The following is a 17,041-nucleotide window of genomic DNA, read 5'->3' as shown; positions in this document are numbered from 1 at the left end:
AGGGTTTGCCCGGCTGGGAGTCTGAGTCTGACTATTAATTGCTTTTGGATGTCCTACATGCACCAGCCACCTAGGATTTGGGTTTCTGACTTGCCTGAGTAGGAGCGAGGAGGGGAGCAGGGGTAGAGTTTTCTTTCCGTTCCGAGAGTCTCTGGTAAATTTGGGTTCTTGGTGAGTTTCAATGTGAGTAGATAAAGAACTAGATCAACGTGGACAGACTGGCTGCAGGGGAGATGAACAGCAACCGGGTTGGGGCTGGTACCCCTCTTTCCTCCTCTCCCTGCAGGAAGTTTGTCCCTGTCTAGTCACCTGGCTTTCCTTGTGTGGGGGCTCTGAAGTGATCTGACACCAGGCACAGAGCAGCCTCCAAGTTCCATATGTGACTGTTTCTCTCACCAAAAAGAAAAGGAGGACTTGTGGCACCTTAGAGACTAGCCAATTTATTTGAGCATGAGCTTTCGTGAGCAACAGCTCACTTCATCGGATGCAGCTGTCGCTCACGAAAGCTTATGCTCAAATAAATTGGTTAGTCTCTAAGGTGCCACAAGTCCTCCTTTTCTTTTTGCGGATACAGACTAACACGGCTGTTACTCTGAAACCTTTCTCTCACCAGTCACTATATGAGAGTCTTGGGCCAGAGTTTGTGCTTCTTACCAATCATTGCAACACCCTCTTGCTTTCCCTCCCCCTCAATAACCCAACTTTCACTAGGGGTGGAAGCCCATTTTACCCAGAGTTAAGTCCCTTTCCCCCATCATTCAGGATACAAGGAAGTGAATTGCGGTGAGACATCAGCACAGTTCAGTGGGGCAGTTTTGTTTCAATTGATAGGAGTTGGTTTCTTCCTTTGGGGCCTTTTCCAAAGCCCATTGAGGTTTAACTGGGGTTTGTCTACACTGCAACTAGACACCCACCGCTGGCCCGAGCCAGCTGAGTTGCGCTTGCAGGGCTCGGGCTAAGGGACTGTTTAATTGTGGTGCAGACATTTGGGTTCAGGCTCTCTGGGACCCTCCCACCTATCAGGGTCCTAAAGCCCAGTTTCCAGCCCAAGCCTGACCATCTACACTGCAATTAAACAGCCCCTAAGCCAAAGCCCAGTGAGCCCGAGTCAGCTGGCACAGTCCAGCGGTGGGTGTCTAATTGTAGTGTAGACATAGCTTGAGACATACACTTAATACACTGCAGTGCTTCAGTGTAAACACTACGGCTACAGGAGGGGTTCTCCCGAGAGGTGGTAGGTAGATCAACAGAAGAATTCTTCCAGCAACCTAGCACTGTCTGTGCTGCAGGTTAGGTTGTCGTAGCTACTCTGCTTGGGAGTGTGGATTTTTCACACCCCTGAGAGACGTACATAGCTGTACCAATGTAAGGTTTCAGTGTAGACCAGCCCATGGAATCATAGAAATGGAGGGTTGGACAGAACCTTGAGAGATCATCTAGGCTGTCCCCCTCACTGAGGCAGGATTAAGTAAAGCTCCTAGACCGTCACTGATAGGTGTTTCGTCTACGCAGTTCTTAAAAACGTCCAGTGATGGGGATTCCACAGCCTCCCTAGGAACAGTGCTTAACTACCTTGACAGTTAGAAAGTTTTTCCTGATTTCTAACCTAAATCTCCCCTGCTGCGAACTGAGCTGATTCCTTCTTGTCCTACCCTCGGCGGACATTGAGAACAATTGATCACTGACCTCTCTATAACAACCTTTGATATATGGGAAGACTGTTGTGGATGGGTTTTGGATTGAAATCTTGCCACTGTCATGAACCACGCCCATTTACCCTAGATTCAACATGTCTTCCTGTGTCACAGAGCAGCAAGACAACTCATTTTGATATTTTTTTAGTACCCCAGTCATCAGCATGTTATCGGAGTGCTTGTTTCATAGGCTTCAGGGGAGAGAAAATGGCACAGGGCTTTTTAATTACTGAGTCCAAGCAAAACAATTATGCTACTTACTAAGATTTAGTTTGAACTTAAAATTAACATTTTGAGAAGACGGATGGTGGGGGGAATTGCTTGGCAAATTTAATACTAATAAAAATATTAATAAGCAAAGAGAAATCACTTAGTAATTTTCATTTACATTTTTTTTAAATTATGCATTGCTTCAAATTACATATAAACCTCTGCCATTATAGAAAGAGAGGGTTTTTTTTTTTTTGGACTGGGTAAATACATTACTCAGTAAATGAGTTAATTAGTGTTCAATTACCATCAATTACTAAATATTACTACTGCCAGTTATTTGTTGAATGGACACATCTTTTTTTCTCATCTTAATGATTTAAATTATTAATATTGTGCAGCTACAGATAACCTTTCCTGCAAGTTTTCCTAAGTGATCATTGTGGTTTAGGTGAACAGGTATCTCACTGCTCCAAGCTGTTCCTTTCACTACCCAGCATATGTAGCCGAGCCAGTGTCACCACCCTGAAGTGTTCAAAATTCACAAGCCAGGTCCCTTCAAAATCATAAGATTTAAAACAACAATAATTTTGGAGGTCTTTTTATTTTCTTTATGGTTTTGAGCATTTAGAGGGTCACATTTTCCAGCTTTTCTCTGCAACCACGAGGACTGGAAACATACTGGGAGAAAAAAATGAAAGCACAGATTCTCACATAATCACATGACTCCAGAAGCTGCAGCTTTAAGGAAAACAACAAGTATGCAAGACGTGATCAAATTATGAGCACTGGCAATACTTGATTTTGAGCAGCTCTGTCTGGATGGGTAGGGAATAATTCTTATTAACATTAATCAATATTTAGATTGTGATATCCCTCAACATATGGTAGGCACTTTCCAAACACAGAGGAAGACATGTCTCCAGCCCCAAAGAGTAGACTTTCTAAGGCTCTGATTCTGCCAAATAAGTTCCTCAAACATGTATGGGTGAGCAGCAAGGATATGCACCTATTTAATTGTGACAGGATTGAGTTCTAAGAAGCTTCTTATGTCTTCTTCAAACCGTGGCCACCCTTATGCCAGATCTAACTCTGAGGGCCTGGATCTCCTTTATACTGACTCTAGCAATGTAAAGTGGTCAGCATTTGAGTAATTTATGGTTACTTTACATTTCCAGAGTGGTATAAAGGAGCATTAATGTAAATGAGAATCAAGCCCTAAATATGTTCCTTATGATCCACTGGGATCTGGGTTAAATGCAACCCTTTTGTACCAAGAAAACCAAGGTTTGTTCCGCCCTCACCACCCGTTTGCCAGGGCTCTGGAGCAGCCTGGAGAAAGTGTTAAAATGATCTCTGTGGATGTGTGTGTTCTAGGATGTGAGTAGGAATAGAGAGAGGTCTCTGAAGTCCCATCTCTGTGTTCTTGACCGTCATCCTCTGATGTGGTTAACCCTAGCTTATCGCCCTGACAAAAGCTGGAATTTCCTGTGCTCTGAATCAAGTATTCTGTGTTTTATCATCTGGCCACTGGTGTCTGGAAATGCACAACCTTTTAAAAAAGATGGTTCCACCCATGAAATCGAACGTACTGAATCTGGGAATAATTATGCGCCATGAGAGCCGCAGTGAACTGGGAACTGAGACATGCAAATCACAAGGCTCTTACTGAATGTGGTTTATCATCTATATTAGATCTAATGTGCCTCTTCTTAAATCTCCCCTAGCAAAGGTTGCCTAGGAGACCAGGCATGTGTCAGTGTATAGCTAGGGCATCTTACTTGCACCTCACTTGTTCAGCGTTGAAGAGGGGATCATGATTCTTTGCTAAGGCAAAGGGGGGAAAGGATAGTTGCTTACCTTTATATGGCATCGCTGATTTGGCCCTACCCCTTGCATATGACATCTCTGAGCTCTCTCCCCTTCTGTGTGGTTGTTACTTTACCATGAAAGAGGCCACTGGCCTGATGGGAATTCTTTATGCAGAGCATCATAGGATCAGTCCCAGATAACTAAACACATGTCAGTTTCACCCCTAGATTCTGGGATCCCCAAGGATGAATTTGATGTTTCCTACAGACTCGGGGCGCTTTTTTTTTCTATTTTAATTAAGTTTCTGGTTGCCAGGATAAGCTTCTAAATGCAGCCGATGTAGCGCTGGATTTATTGAATCTCTAGTATATTACTGCAAACTTGTAGGGAACCTGTCACACTTTGAATCATGGTTTTTATATATATATAAATTTTGTCATATTGGGGCTTATAAGGTCTACTATCATAAGACATGGCAGTACTAAGGAAAATTCATATGAACCAGCTGCTGACTTGCATTGAAGTTAATCGTCCAAAGTCAATGGGGCTACACTGATTTCCCCCAGCTTAGGATCTGGCCTGTATGACTGATCTTTTTAAAACCACCTGTGATATTTGGATGCCTACTAAAATCAGTGGGAATTGGGTTGGCAGCACTCCCCTCGGCAGCTTTGACAATATCGGATATATATGGGAGAGGGGGGTGATACGTAAACATTAGGAAATTCCACAGTTAAGGTTGCCTGTGCCACTGTAATTCGGCCCACTGGCATCTGCGTAATCAGGCGTCTGCAGTGTCATAGAAAGTTAGGGTTGGAAGGGAACTCAGGAGATCATCTAGTCTAACCCCCTGCTTGAAACACGACCAATCCCCAATTTTTGCCTAAATGGCCCCCTCAAGGATTGAACTCACAACCCTGGGTTCAGCAGGCCAATGCTCAAACCACTGAGCTATCCCTCCCCCAAGGGAGTCTTTCATTACATGAGCATATTCTGTTTTTGAAAGTGAAAGGTGACGGGCTGGCGCAGTAAGGCCCTGACCCCAGGTGCTCATGTGGAGATACCATGGAGGGGTCTGCTTTTTGGAAGGTAGATGTGCTGTGCATTCTGAAAATCAGGCTCTTTTAAGTCGTCTCAAATGGACACCCAAAAATGGAGGCATATCAAACCACTAGGTGCTTGGCCCTAATCACTGCAGGATTGTCACCTGCTACACCTCATCTTTGTGCATACCTGCCATCGCCACCAGTGAGAGCTCCTCTACGCACTGCACTATGGAGTCCTGGAGGTATACCCCAGATCACAGACCACTGTCACCAGTGGAATTCTGCCTCCTGCCCACAGTGGTTGCCACTTCCCTGCCCCAGTGGCTAAAACAAGTGAGCTGTAGCTCACGAAAGCTTATGCTCAAATAAATTGGTTAGTCTCTAAGGTGCCACAAGTCCTCCTTTTCTTTTTGCGAATACAGACTAACACAGCTGTTACTCTGAAAGTTGTAGGAATGGCATTGCTGGCATTCACGGACTGTTCACAGGACACAGCAGCCCTCCTCCCCAGCTAGGACAGAGCTCCATGTCAGCTGTGTGCATTAAGCTGGTGTGAACACAGTTGCCCCAGGGCATGGTTCATCCCTGCTGCTCATTGATAGCCAATTCAACCGCTGCCCTGGGTCAGTCTGGTTAATTTCCACCTCTAACCCATAGCCTGGCTGCTTCCTGTCATTCCGTGGATCTGCCAGTTCCCTGCTGGGGAATCCACGGAGCAGCTCATTAGAAGGCAAACCACAGCAGCGGATAAAGGTCATGTCCCATGGAGCTTTCCCTGTTGGGGTGAGGGGACAGCAAAAAGCTGCCTTGTATCCAGAAAGGGAACAGTGGAAGGCAACTCCTCTCAGTGTGTGTGGGAGTAACATAGGGCTTGGCAGCACAGGGCACCCTCTCTGGGAATGCCCAGGGCTGGTAAAGGGGGTGGGGGGATGGACAGTGGAGAGCATCCTCTCTGGGTCTGGCCAGGGTGGGGAGCACCCTGTCTGAGTATGGCTGGGGTGGGGAGTGGCAGGGGGTTGGGCAGTGGGGAGCCCTCTCTGTGGGTATAGTCGGTATTGGTGGGCTAAAGAGAAGACAGCTCTGTGTTTGGAGCCAAAGATGTCCCGCTCTCTGCTTGGGCCTTTCCTTTGTTGTCTAGTGTATGGGGATGGGGGTGTGCAGTTCCCTACACAGCAGGGGGGGATGCTGAAGTTCACAGAACATGCAGCGACCCCATTTCCACTCAGCGTTCACTGTCTCTGGGACTCGTGAGCAGCAAGGCTGTAGCTTGATGCCCCTCTCCAGTGCTGTGAGTAGATCACAGGGCAGCCGATGCCGGGGATGTATCAGGGTCTCACTAGTGGTTAGGTCTGTGGGTTGGGGACAGAGCAGGTATAGAGGAGAGGGCAGCTGAGGGGAATCATCCCCAGCAGCCCCTCCCAGGGTCAGCCCAGAAGACAGGGTTGTTGTGAAGCTCAGGAGACTGGCGTGATGAGCTTGTTGTGGGATGAGTGCTTTGCGGCCTTTTAGAATTGCTTGACACTGATATTTCATGAATAAGTAACCCTCAGCAGTATTTGTCACTGATGCTGTTTTATTAATGATGGGGCAAGGGAGGAGGATGCGGAGCAGTGGGGAAGGAGAAGAGAAGAGTATTTACAAATGAGTAGTCAAAGCAAGTGCAGGCTGTGGGAGATGACACGCAGCACTCTGACTGACTCAGGAACCATTGTGAAGCCTGGACAAAAACGAGTGTCTCTGGGTATCATGCAAAGAAAGGTATTGCCATAAAACTAGTCAGAGAGCCTTGTTTTACAGGGGCTCGCAGCAGGGTTAGCAGCGAGGCAGGCATATTTCATTTAAACGTATGCCTTTTGTGGTGGGGAGAGGTCTCAGGAAACAGAAATTTGCTCACAAACTCTGAAATGTTCTTCGCATTGGGATCCAAAATTTGCTCTGTGTATCAGATATTTCTGACCCACACAGCACGCAGAATTCCCAGCATAGGTGTAGCATTCTGGGAGCTGGGATACGGTACGGGCATGGTGTTGCAGTGGATGGTTAGGGCCCAAGCAGAAATTGACATACATGAGAGATTGCATAAACTAGGGTTATTTTGCCTGGGCCAGAGAGGAGTCAGAGGGCACTTCCTTGAAGTTTCTGAGATACAGAACGGCAGAGTTCAAACTGAGGAGCCCCTCTTTAGTATCCTTTCCTGTTATGAGAGATCATGGTGTCACTCAGTGAATTTAACAACAAAGGTATAACAAAGAAGAGAAACATTTTTCAAGGCAACCTATGGAACTCACTGCTGCAGGGAGTCAGAATCAAACATCAAGGATAATCCAGTCCCATGCTGCTGCCGTGGTTTAGCTGATCTAAGGTAAAGAGGGATTATTTACCCTAATGTACAGTTATACACAGTTGGCTAGACTCCCCTGCCCCCCCCCCCCCCCATCTCCCTTCCACTATCCTCTGAACCATGGGTGTTGTCGCTCATCAGAAGCAGGAGGTGAGACATGATGGCCTGGTGGTCTGATCTGATGTGGCAACCCCAGATTTTCACATGGCTGGCAGTGGAATGTAGCCACCGCAGCAGTCACGGGAGAGAAGCCAGCAGTGATGTGGTTAACCAGGGGACAAACACAGAGCTATACGGGAACAGATGTGTTTTGTTCCCTTGGGAGCACAGAACCCTAAGTGCTGGAAGCAGACAGGCACAAGGATCAGTGCATATGCTTGGGCAGCCGGACAGCATGGTGGCATGAAGTGCAGCAGTCAGAGATTCAGTTTGCAGTGGCTGCATGAGCTCTCCTGGATGACAAACCCAGCCCCTCTTGGTCAAGGTGACTAGGTGGTCTGGATTTCAGGTGTTTATGCAGAAATAAATGCACCTCTGGCTTCAGGGGGTGCTACAGTGCCTGTCTTTGGGAAGGAGAAAAGGTTCTTGCTGAAACCTTCCTGATTTAGAAGATGCATTTCCTCTCCAGCTGCTCAGAGAGGGACTGTTCCCTCCCCTCTCTGCCCATGCTGCTAAACATTCCAGATCAGACACAGCTCTTGCTCTCCATCTTGACTTGAGCATTAGCATCTCTCCATGAGTGACACTGACCTTAAAGGGCATGTGTTAACAATGGGACATGTCAGAATCTGTTATCTGTATTTATTTCCAGTGTAAATCCAAGCATCTGGCTCAGACTGACAGGGTGAAATGAGTTCTGGGCGAGATGTCAGTTCTGCAGAAACCAACCGTAGGCCGGGAGGGGGAGAACAGGCTTTTGATCTAAACCTCAGTCAGACAGGAGACGTCTTGCTGAATTGCCCATAAAGCCAACCGGTTGGATTTGTCTTTTAGTTAATACCCTTTGATGCATTACCACTGACGATTAACGTCCACGATGGTCCTAGACGGAAGAGCATAGTTGGTGGGGGTCAGTAAAATGTTGATGAAGAGGTTGAGTGGTACAGCATGTCAGAGCACTAGCCTGTCTGGCATGCTTAGCGTTTAGATAGTGGCTTTTCACCTGCTGCTCTCCACGGTGGGTGAGCACGGCTAGCCACCACCCTCCCTTTATGATTGACTGGGGCTCAGAGAGTTTAATTGACTTCCCAAGGTCACTGAGCGAGTCCAGTTAGAGCCAGGAATACAATTAAAGATTCTGAGTCTTGGGCCCCATCTAATGACTCACAGAAGAAATGGGGTTGGCGATGTCAGTCAAGGTCCTAGTCAAGGGCTTTTCCAGGTCACAATACGCACTCTGCAGTCTCTGTTAGGGACACGCCTCGGAACAGACTCCCAGGTCAGTGCAGAGATGCACGAGCAGAGATGCGTGGACATGTGTGATTGCTCGGGGTGGGGAGGGCTGGGCAGTGGGGCTCGACCAGATTAGGCATTTGGTGATAAAGGCTGCAGGTGCATTGACACAACTGTGAAGAAGTCTGGACTTACAATAGCAGGGGGTGCTGTGGGTCAGCAATGAGGTACATTTGCAGAACCATTGGAGCAACCAAGGACTGGGATAAGGGTGGGGCATTAGGGCAGAAAGAAGGTGAATTGGCAAAGGTTTTGCGGAGCCCCGATCTGGAACAGTAGGAGGTGCTGTTGAGAGGGGCTAAGGAAACATTGGAAGATCTGGGTGGGGGTCCTAGGACTGGAATAGCAGGGGGCTGCAGGTCTGGATTGAAGGGCATTGGCAAGGTAGGGTAGGGGTCCTAGGACTGGAATAAAGTGGGGCAGGTTTGGATTGAGGGGCATTGACAAGGTGGGGTGTGGGTCCTAGGACTGGAATAAAGTGGGGCTGCAGGTCTGGACTGAGGGGCATTGACAAGGTGGGGTGGGGGTCCTAGGACGGGAATAGCAGGGGGCTGCAGGTTTGAATTGAAGGGCATTGGCAGGGTAGGGTGGGGGGTCCTAGGATGGGAATAGCAGGCGGCTGCAGGTTTGAATTGAAGGGCATTGGCAGGGTAGGGTGGGGGTCCTAGGACGGGAATAGCAGGGGCCTGCAGGTTTGAATTGAGGGGCATTGGCAGGGCAGGGTGGGGGTCCTAGGACGGGAATAGCAGGGGGATGCAGGTTTGAATTGAGGGGCATTGGCAGGGCAGGGTGGGGGTCCTAGGACGGGAATAGCAGGGGGCTGCAGTTTGAATTGAGGGGCATTGGCAGGGCAGCATGGGGGTCCTAGGACGGGAATAGCAGGGGGCTGCAGGTTTGAATTGAAGGGCATTGGCAGGGCAGGGTGGAGGTCCTAGGACAGGAATAGCAGGGGGCTGCAGGTCTGGACTGATGGGCAGAGGCAGAGCTCTCTGTGTAGAAAATCACCCGCTGCCTATGACCCCGTCTGCCCCTGTCTTGTTGTGTGAGCTGGTTAATTAAATATTGTGGCGCTGAAATCCACCCCAACATTACAAAGAAAAGCTGAGTGTGTCCTTGTCTGTGGAGTGCAGTCTGGCTCCGGAGAGCTGAGCAGCCCCTCTCAGATGCAGCAAAAGCAAAGTTTGCTCCCAGCTCCCTCGGAGCTCGCCGCCCATCCTTTCCTCTGTGTGACATTTCCTCCTGTCAGGCCTTGGTGTTGTAGCAATGTTCCACCAACGTAGCAAACGTTTATGAGGAATCGATGCGTCAGGAGCCAAACAGCTCCTCTGTCTGGAGAAGGTGCTGTCACCCCGCTCGTCTCAGAGGTGACATTTAAATGCTTCCCTCCATCTCTCTCCCTCCCGCCCCTGCTTCCGAGGAGGTTAATATTTTAATACACGTAATGGCTCATTCAGGCTCATCAGCTGCTGCCCCTGTTTTGTCAGCGATGATCCATTACACCAGGCATAATTTCAGAGAGCGCCGTTCCCCTCCCCTCTCTCCTAATCGCTGCCAGCAGAAATCACTGGCCGTACAAGAGGCACAAAAGCCTCTTTCATTCGGTGTTTCTAGATTTAATTAAAAGAGAGAATTGATCCCCCCTCTCCAACTCCTAGCTTGCACTCCGTCCTCATTGCTCTGGTTCTAGTGCAACACAATAGAAGGGCCATCCCAGCTTTGCACACCTGTTCTGCCTCGAGTCATTGGAGCTGCAGTGATTTACACCAGCTGAGGATCTGACCCTGGAATCCCAGCCGCACTATAGCTGTGAGACATCTCCTCCTCTTTCTCCCCCTACACCCAGACACACACTTGAGAGGAGTTGTAAAGCCTAGTGAGGATAGAGCACCAATGGTTAAAACAGTTAAAACGCTACAGTGTAGACACTTAGGGCTTGTCTATGCTTAAAATGGTGTAGCAGTAGGGCTTCAGTGAAGATGTTACCTACACTGATGGGAGGGCTTCTCTCATTGGTATAGATAGTCAACCTCCCCATGGGGTGGTAGCTAGACTCTCCCATCGACCACGTGCTGTCCTCACCAAGTATTAGGTTAGTTTAACTGCGTCACTCAGAGATGTAGATTTTTCACACCCCTGAGCGATGTAGTTATACTGACCTGGTTTCCTAGTGTAGACCTGGCTTCACTACAGCAACGGGAGGGGTTCTCCCCCAGAGGCAGTAGCTATGTCAGCAGAAAAATTCTTCGTCGACCCAGCACTGTCTACACCGGGGGAAAGGCCAGCATAGCCTTGTCTCATAGGGGTGTGACTTTTCATAACCCTGAGGGACATAGCTTCGCTGATGCAGTGCCCAGTATAGACCAGCCCTAATACAAAGAGACCCAAGAGGTGTATGAAACATGGGCAGGAAATAACAGAGGGAGTGACTCTGTGACCTAGGGCAAGTCACTTCACCTCCCTGTGCCTCAGTGTCCCGTCAGTAAAACAGCATGATCATATCTATTTCCCCAAGATGTTATGGGGATGAGTTAATATTTGGAGAGCGCTTTGAAGAAGATAAACATTCTATAAGTGCTTAGTGCTCTCAACAAAGATCCCAACCCCTTTTGACAGGAATCGAATGTGAAGAACACATTCACCCCTGAATTCTTTGCTACCTGCAAAATGGACTGTGCATGTGGCTCTAAGAGGTGAGATTTTCAAAAATGCCTTAGTGACCATTGAAAGTCAGTGGAACTTGTGCTCCTAAGTCACTTAGGCCCAGATTTTCAAAAGTGTTTAAGCACCTAAAGATAAAGACAGGTGCCTAGTGAGGATTTCAAAAGCATTTTAGGCATCCAAGTATTTCTGAAAATACAACTAGGTGCTTATCTGAATATTTAGAGGCCTAAATACCTTTGAAAATCTGGCCTTCCTGCACATTTGAAATCCCACCCTTTTGTCTTCCCCCTAAAATGGATTACTGAACACTGCAAGCCACACAACCAGTCACTGTAGCATTGGAAGCAGAATTCCTGTATGGTGGGTAGGAATTATGCCCATAGGGTGGAATTCACCCCTGTACAGAGGACCATAACTAGGCCAATGAAACATTTTAGCTTCAATGACAAAGCATATTTCACATAAATATTTCATGTAAAACGTTCCATCCAGTTACCCCCCTTTTACCCTTTGGCCACCCATAGACAAGCCGTCTCGAGTCTGCTCGGTCGCCAGTTCTAACAGTGCCTTTTCTCTCCAAGGGAAGAAGCGATGCTGTCCACCTACTTCGAAACCATCAATGACCTGCTCTCTTCCTTTGGGCCGGTCCGAGACTGCTCACGCAACAACGGTGGCTGCACCCGTAACTTCAAGTGTGTGTCGGACCGCAAAGTGGACTCCACAGGCTGTGTGGTATGTATGCCACCGGGTGACTAGCTCTGTAGAGAGATGGTGTGTTGTCACGGCTGCCCTGGGTAGGAGTTACTAGTTCTTTGTCCATGGATTTGCGTAAGGGAATCTCTGTTGCCTTTTTGGGCAGTGGGACTGTGTGTCTGTCTATCTCTCTTTCCTTTTCTCTCCCTCTCCTCCTTGTCCCACCTTTGTCTTCTCTCTCTCTCTCTTGCCTTGCTCTGTGGGAGCAGACTGCTCTGGCCTTAGCTGGAGAGATGCCCCGAGGGTCCTGTGGAATGTTAACAGGGCAAGTAGAATGGTCTGAGTTGTGGGGAGGGGTGGGGGCTCCTGGGGAATGCCGCAGGTGCGAATTCTGCCTCAGTAATGAGCAACCTGTTCTCCAGCCCAACGGAGCCCCCAGAGGTCCAGCGGGAGCTCAAAGGCACACTGAGCAATGCAGAGTCGATTGTCACGTACTTGCCAAAGTGTTGTGGACTAGAAATGGACTTTGCTGTCTCCTCTGTCGCCCACATGCTTCCCAACTTTCTGGGAGCTCCTCCCTCATGCACTGTGCCCCTCCCAAAGCCCTGTGCCACCTCTTTGGCCCCAGTGGGTAGCCGCTTCTTCAGGGTTGTTTCCCTTCGGAGGAGAAACTCCTGATAGAGGGAGGTGTTTCTTTGGTGCAATCCTGTTTGTTTTCCAAGAACGCACAAAAGTTCTGTTTCCCCAAACACAGTAGGAACAAATAACAGGCAGTTTCCTGGCTCAGAAATCCAAGTCTGCCTCTTCAGCAAGTTCTGCGCCGAAAAGTAGCTCCATCTCTCAGCCTCCTCCAAGGGTCACGCTCGCCCCGGCATCTCTCTCTTTCTGCTTCTCACGCACGCACATTCACAGCTTGCCAAACAATACCCTTGTCCCTGTATTTGCAGCCAATCCCCTGGAAATCCCACGGACCACACTGCTTAACTCTGCCCAGGTTTTGCCAGGCTGCCCAGTGCCTTGGGCAGTAGCTTCTTCTTCTTTCCAGCTTTCATTACATGAAGAGGCATAAGCTTGAAAGAAGGGTGATTAGCGCAACTATTGACTTTATCCAGGTCTGTGATTGATGGCAGCCATTAACACCTTCCAGCATCACAGTCCTCTCCAAGGGAATTTTGTTGCTGTAGGTTGATTTTTAATATGAATAAAGGAACACCACTGCAGGGGATGGGGAGGTTTCCTTGTGCAACAGAGTCACTTGGCAACCTTGGAGAATCCGTCCTCTTCTTTCTGTAAAAAGAGCCTGGAAAAAACAAGCTGATTAAAGTGGGATCCTTGTCCTGGTGCTCACTGTTGAGCTCTTGCATCATTACACACTTTACACAAACACACACTCACTGACAGTCTCTGTCACTGGCACACAGGGCCAATCTGGAACTCATCTCACACACACATACACCAGATTGTCAGTGACAATGACACTCCTCTATGTGTATACACACTCTCTGTCACCTCAGCACATGTGTACACACACACACTGTCACCTCCCTACACACACACACACACACGCTGGTTTTCATGCACGCACGTCTTTCTCATAGTCACACTCAGCCTCTCTCTCATGCACACGTGCACAGCCATAGATGCTTCTCCCAGCCCCTCCACCACCTCTTCTCCAAACCCGCCCTATTCCCTGCAGGAGCGTTCTCTGACCCCCTCCTCAGCTCTGCAGAAGCAGGAATGAAGTGTCTCTTTCTTTATTGAAGATGTTTATACACGGGAGCCAAGTAAGGTCAGCCTGGAGTGGTGCCGTCTCTGGGTGGCTCTTAACATTACCCCCCTGTCAGGGTTCCTTCCCCACTCTGAACTCTAGGGTACAGATGTGGGGACCCGAATGAAAGACCCCCTAAGCTTATTCTTACCAGCTTAGGTTAAAAACGTCCCCAAGGTACAAACTTTGCCTTGTCCTTGAACCCTATGCTGCCACCACCAAGCGTTTTAAACAAAGAACAGGGAAAGAGACCACTTGGAGACGTCTTCCCCCAAAATAACCCCCCAAGCCCTACACACCCCCTTTCCTGGGGAGGCTTGAGAATAATATCCTAACCATTTGGTTACAAAATCATCAAAGACCCAAGCCCCCTGGATCTTGGAACAATGGAAAAATCAGACAGGTTCTTAAAAGAAGGATTTTATTTAAAAAAAAAAAAAAAGAAGAAGGAAAAAATCATCTCTGTAAAATCAGGATGGAAAATACTTTACAGGGTATTCAGATTCAAAACACAGAGGATCCCCCCCTCTGGGGAAAACCTTAAAGTTACAGAAAACAGGAATAAACCTCCTTCTTAACACGGGGAAAATTCACATAAAACAAAAGATAAACTAATCCGCCTTGCCTGGCTTGCCTATACTGGTTGCAATACTGGAGACTTGGATTAGGATGGGTTGGAGAAGATGGATTTCTGTCTGGCCTCTCTCAGTCCCAAGAGAGAACAACCACATAAACAAAGAGCACAAAACAAAAGCCTTCCCCCACCCCAAAATTTGAAAGTATCTTGTCCCCTTATTGGTCCTTTGGGTCAGGTGCCAGCCAGGTTAGCTGAGCTTAACCCTTTACAGGTCACAGGATGTTGCCTCTGGCCAGGAGGGATTTTATAGCACTGTGTACAGAAAGGTGGTTACCCTTCCCTTTATATTTATGACACCCCCCATCCCCGAATGCTTGTTAAGCACATTTAGCTTGGCCGCCTAATAGCACTGGTGCGTTACAGGCAACACTTTACAATGTGGGTCCTTACACAGTTGGTTTTCCTTCCTCTTGTCTGTCTGTCTGTCTCTCTCTCTCTTTTGCCATTTCACCCTGAAAAGTAACGTGCCTCCCAGATATTGTCAGAAACAATCCTGGCTCCGATTGCCGTGCGCCACAGAGAAGCACCGCCAAGATGCCGCCTTTTAAAAGATAGAAATTGTCAATAAATTACAGGCCTGGCTCTCCCTGCATGTGCCCATGAAGCGGTGGAAATTGAAATCCATGTCACTCAGAGAAAATGGGGCTTCTTTCCTTTCCTTGACCCTGCTCCTATGCCTAAATGTAGGCTATAATTAATGGGAACGAAACACAGGGGGTCGGGGATGGGATGGAGAATCAGCGTGAGCAGTCACCTTGGAGTGCAATCCTGGTCCCTGATAGCTACGGGGGAGAGACAGAGCAGCCTCCATGTGGGTGTAAGATGCTGCTAGGTGGGAGTGGGGAGCTGGAAGGGGCGGGGTGCTTGCTGTTTTTAGGCTGCCCAGGGCCGCCCCTCCACACATACTCCGGGTTGCTTCCTTTGTTTTTTGCTACCAGTGTGCGGCCCTGGTGTGGGAAAAACGGGGCTAGCCTTGGACTGGTGAGTCGCCAGGATCCATGCCACTTCCAGGCAGAAAGTGGAGTTCTTTCTGCTCCCCTCGCCAGTCTCATGAGGAAAAGCTGGTGCTGCAATGGGAGGTGCTCGAGGCATAACGCTTTAATCTCCTCACCCTCTCTTTCTTTCCTCTCTCTTTTCATCTCTTCCTCTCTCCCTCCCACTTGCAGAAATAGAACACCAATTTATGCGGTGTTGCAAAGGGAGGGAGGACTCCATGCTATGCCAGGGCTTGGCACTGATCCTCCTTTGTCCAGACAACTTTCCTACTTAGCAAGGGAGGTGGCCGTGGTTCTGGGGCAAGCGCAGACTTTCTAGGTCTGGACTGTCTCATGCTGCTCCACTCGGGGCGCTGGAGCAATGTGTGTAGTGGGGGTGCTGAGAGCCATTGAACCCAACTGTAACCCCTGCATATGATGGAAACCGCACCAAGCCTGCTGCAGCACCCCCTGCACCCTTTGTCCCAGAACCTATGGCTTCCCGCATGGAGCCCGGCTGTAGCCCAGTGGAAGCCCTGCTGAGCTAGTTGCATGGGGAATGCAGGGCTGGTCTTGGCCTGATGTGATTTCAGTCAAGTTGTTAGAGTTCCCCCTTTGGGAGACATTTCAGAGCTGATTCTCAAATGGTCACTCCCTCGACCTTTTTGGGAATTGTCTGTCTTCTTCTCTGTTTAAATATCAATGGGAGACTGATGTGGGATTCCGCAGGAGAAGCAAAACTGGGTCAATGAGCAGGCAAATTGGTATCAGCTGACGAATGATCTGGAAAGCTAAGCTCTGTTGTCAGAAATGCTGAGGGACAGAGCATCCGTGACTATTGGCGGGTGGTTGACACTGTGATCAGCGATATGTGCCTCCCCGGAGAATTCTGGTGAAAGCAGAGCTGTGAGATTTCTCCCTGGCAAAGGGCTTGGGCTGCAGTACTCTTGCCAAGGATGTTACTAGGAGAGATTTCAGGACTGGAGTGCAGAGTTGGAGATCGGCTGACAAAGCCCACAGAATTTCAACTTCATGGTAAGGGGAGGCTGGTGAGAATCCCGCGACTGAGCAGATAGAGATATGCCTCTAATAATCCCCTCTCTGGTTTCTCTTTCACTGAGCTTTCCCCTCTGTGAGAGGTTATAAAAGGAATGTGATGTATCTTAACCCCAGAAATGATCTCTTTCTGCCATACCAACCCCTGTGCAGCTGAGAGCACAAAGATTTATGGAGACAGTGAAGGCCAGTCACTCAGACATGTAGGGAGGGGGCCAGATGAGTCACCATTCACAACTTCCTGTTGATTGTGGAAGAGGAGAGGATGTTCTTGTGGTTAAGGCACTGAGCTGGGACTCAGGAGAGCTGGGTTTAATCCAGCCCTTGAGCTCCCGCTGGGGAGCGGGGTTTCGGGCTTGCCCTGCTCTGGTGCTCTAGCCAGGAAGCAGCGGCATGTTCCCGCTTTGGCTCCTATGTGTCAGGGCAGCCAGGGGGCTCTGCTCCGCACGCTGCCCCCTCAGCTCCCATTTGGCCAAGAACTGCAGCCAATGGGAACTGCAGTGGCGGCACCTGTGGATGGGGCAGCTTGCAGCAGAGCTGCCTGGCCGCACCTCTGTGTCGGAGCTGGAGGAGGGACATGCTGCTGCTTCTGGGAGCTGCTTGAGGTAAACGCTGCCCAAAGCTTGCACCCCTGAGCCAAAGCGCCGCCCGGAGCTTGCACCCCTGAGCCACCCCTCCGCGCCCCAACCTCCTGTCC

The 17,041-nt window shown here is 49.0% G+C and overlaps 1 protein-coding gene across 4 annotated transcripts in view; it reads left to right on the top strand.

Annotated features, from left to right (window-relative positions):
- ASTN2 (astrotactin 2) overlaps nt 1-17,041 on the top strand; it is a 604,755-nt gene that overhangs the window by 314,929 nt on the left and 272,785 nt on the right. For all 4 annotated transcript variants that reach the window (XM_048822555.2, XM_075120548.1, XM_048822557.2 and 1 more), the window contains one exon: nt 11,798-11,948. In XM_048822555.2, coding sequence (XP_048678512.1) covers nt 11,798-11,948 — 151 coding nt within the window. The remainder of the gene's footprint in view (nt 1-11,797; nt 11,949-17,041) is intronic.

Source organism: Caretta caretta, chromosome 16 (genome assembly GCF_965140235.1).
Source record: "Caretta caretta isolate rCarCar2 chromosome 16, rCarCar1.hap1, whole genome shotgun sequence".
Classification (NCBI taxonomy): Eukaryota; Metazoa; Chordata; order Testudines; family Cheloniidae; genus Caretta; species Caretta caretta.
This window is presented reverse-complemented; position numbering and strand designations above follow the sequence as displayed.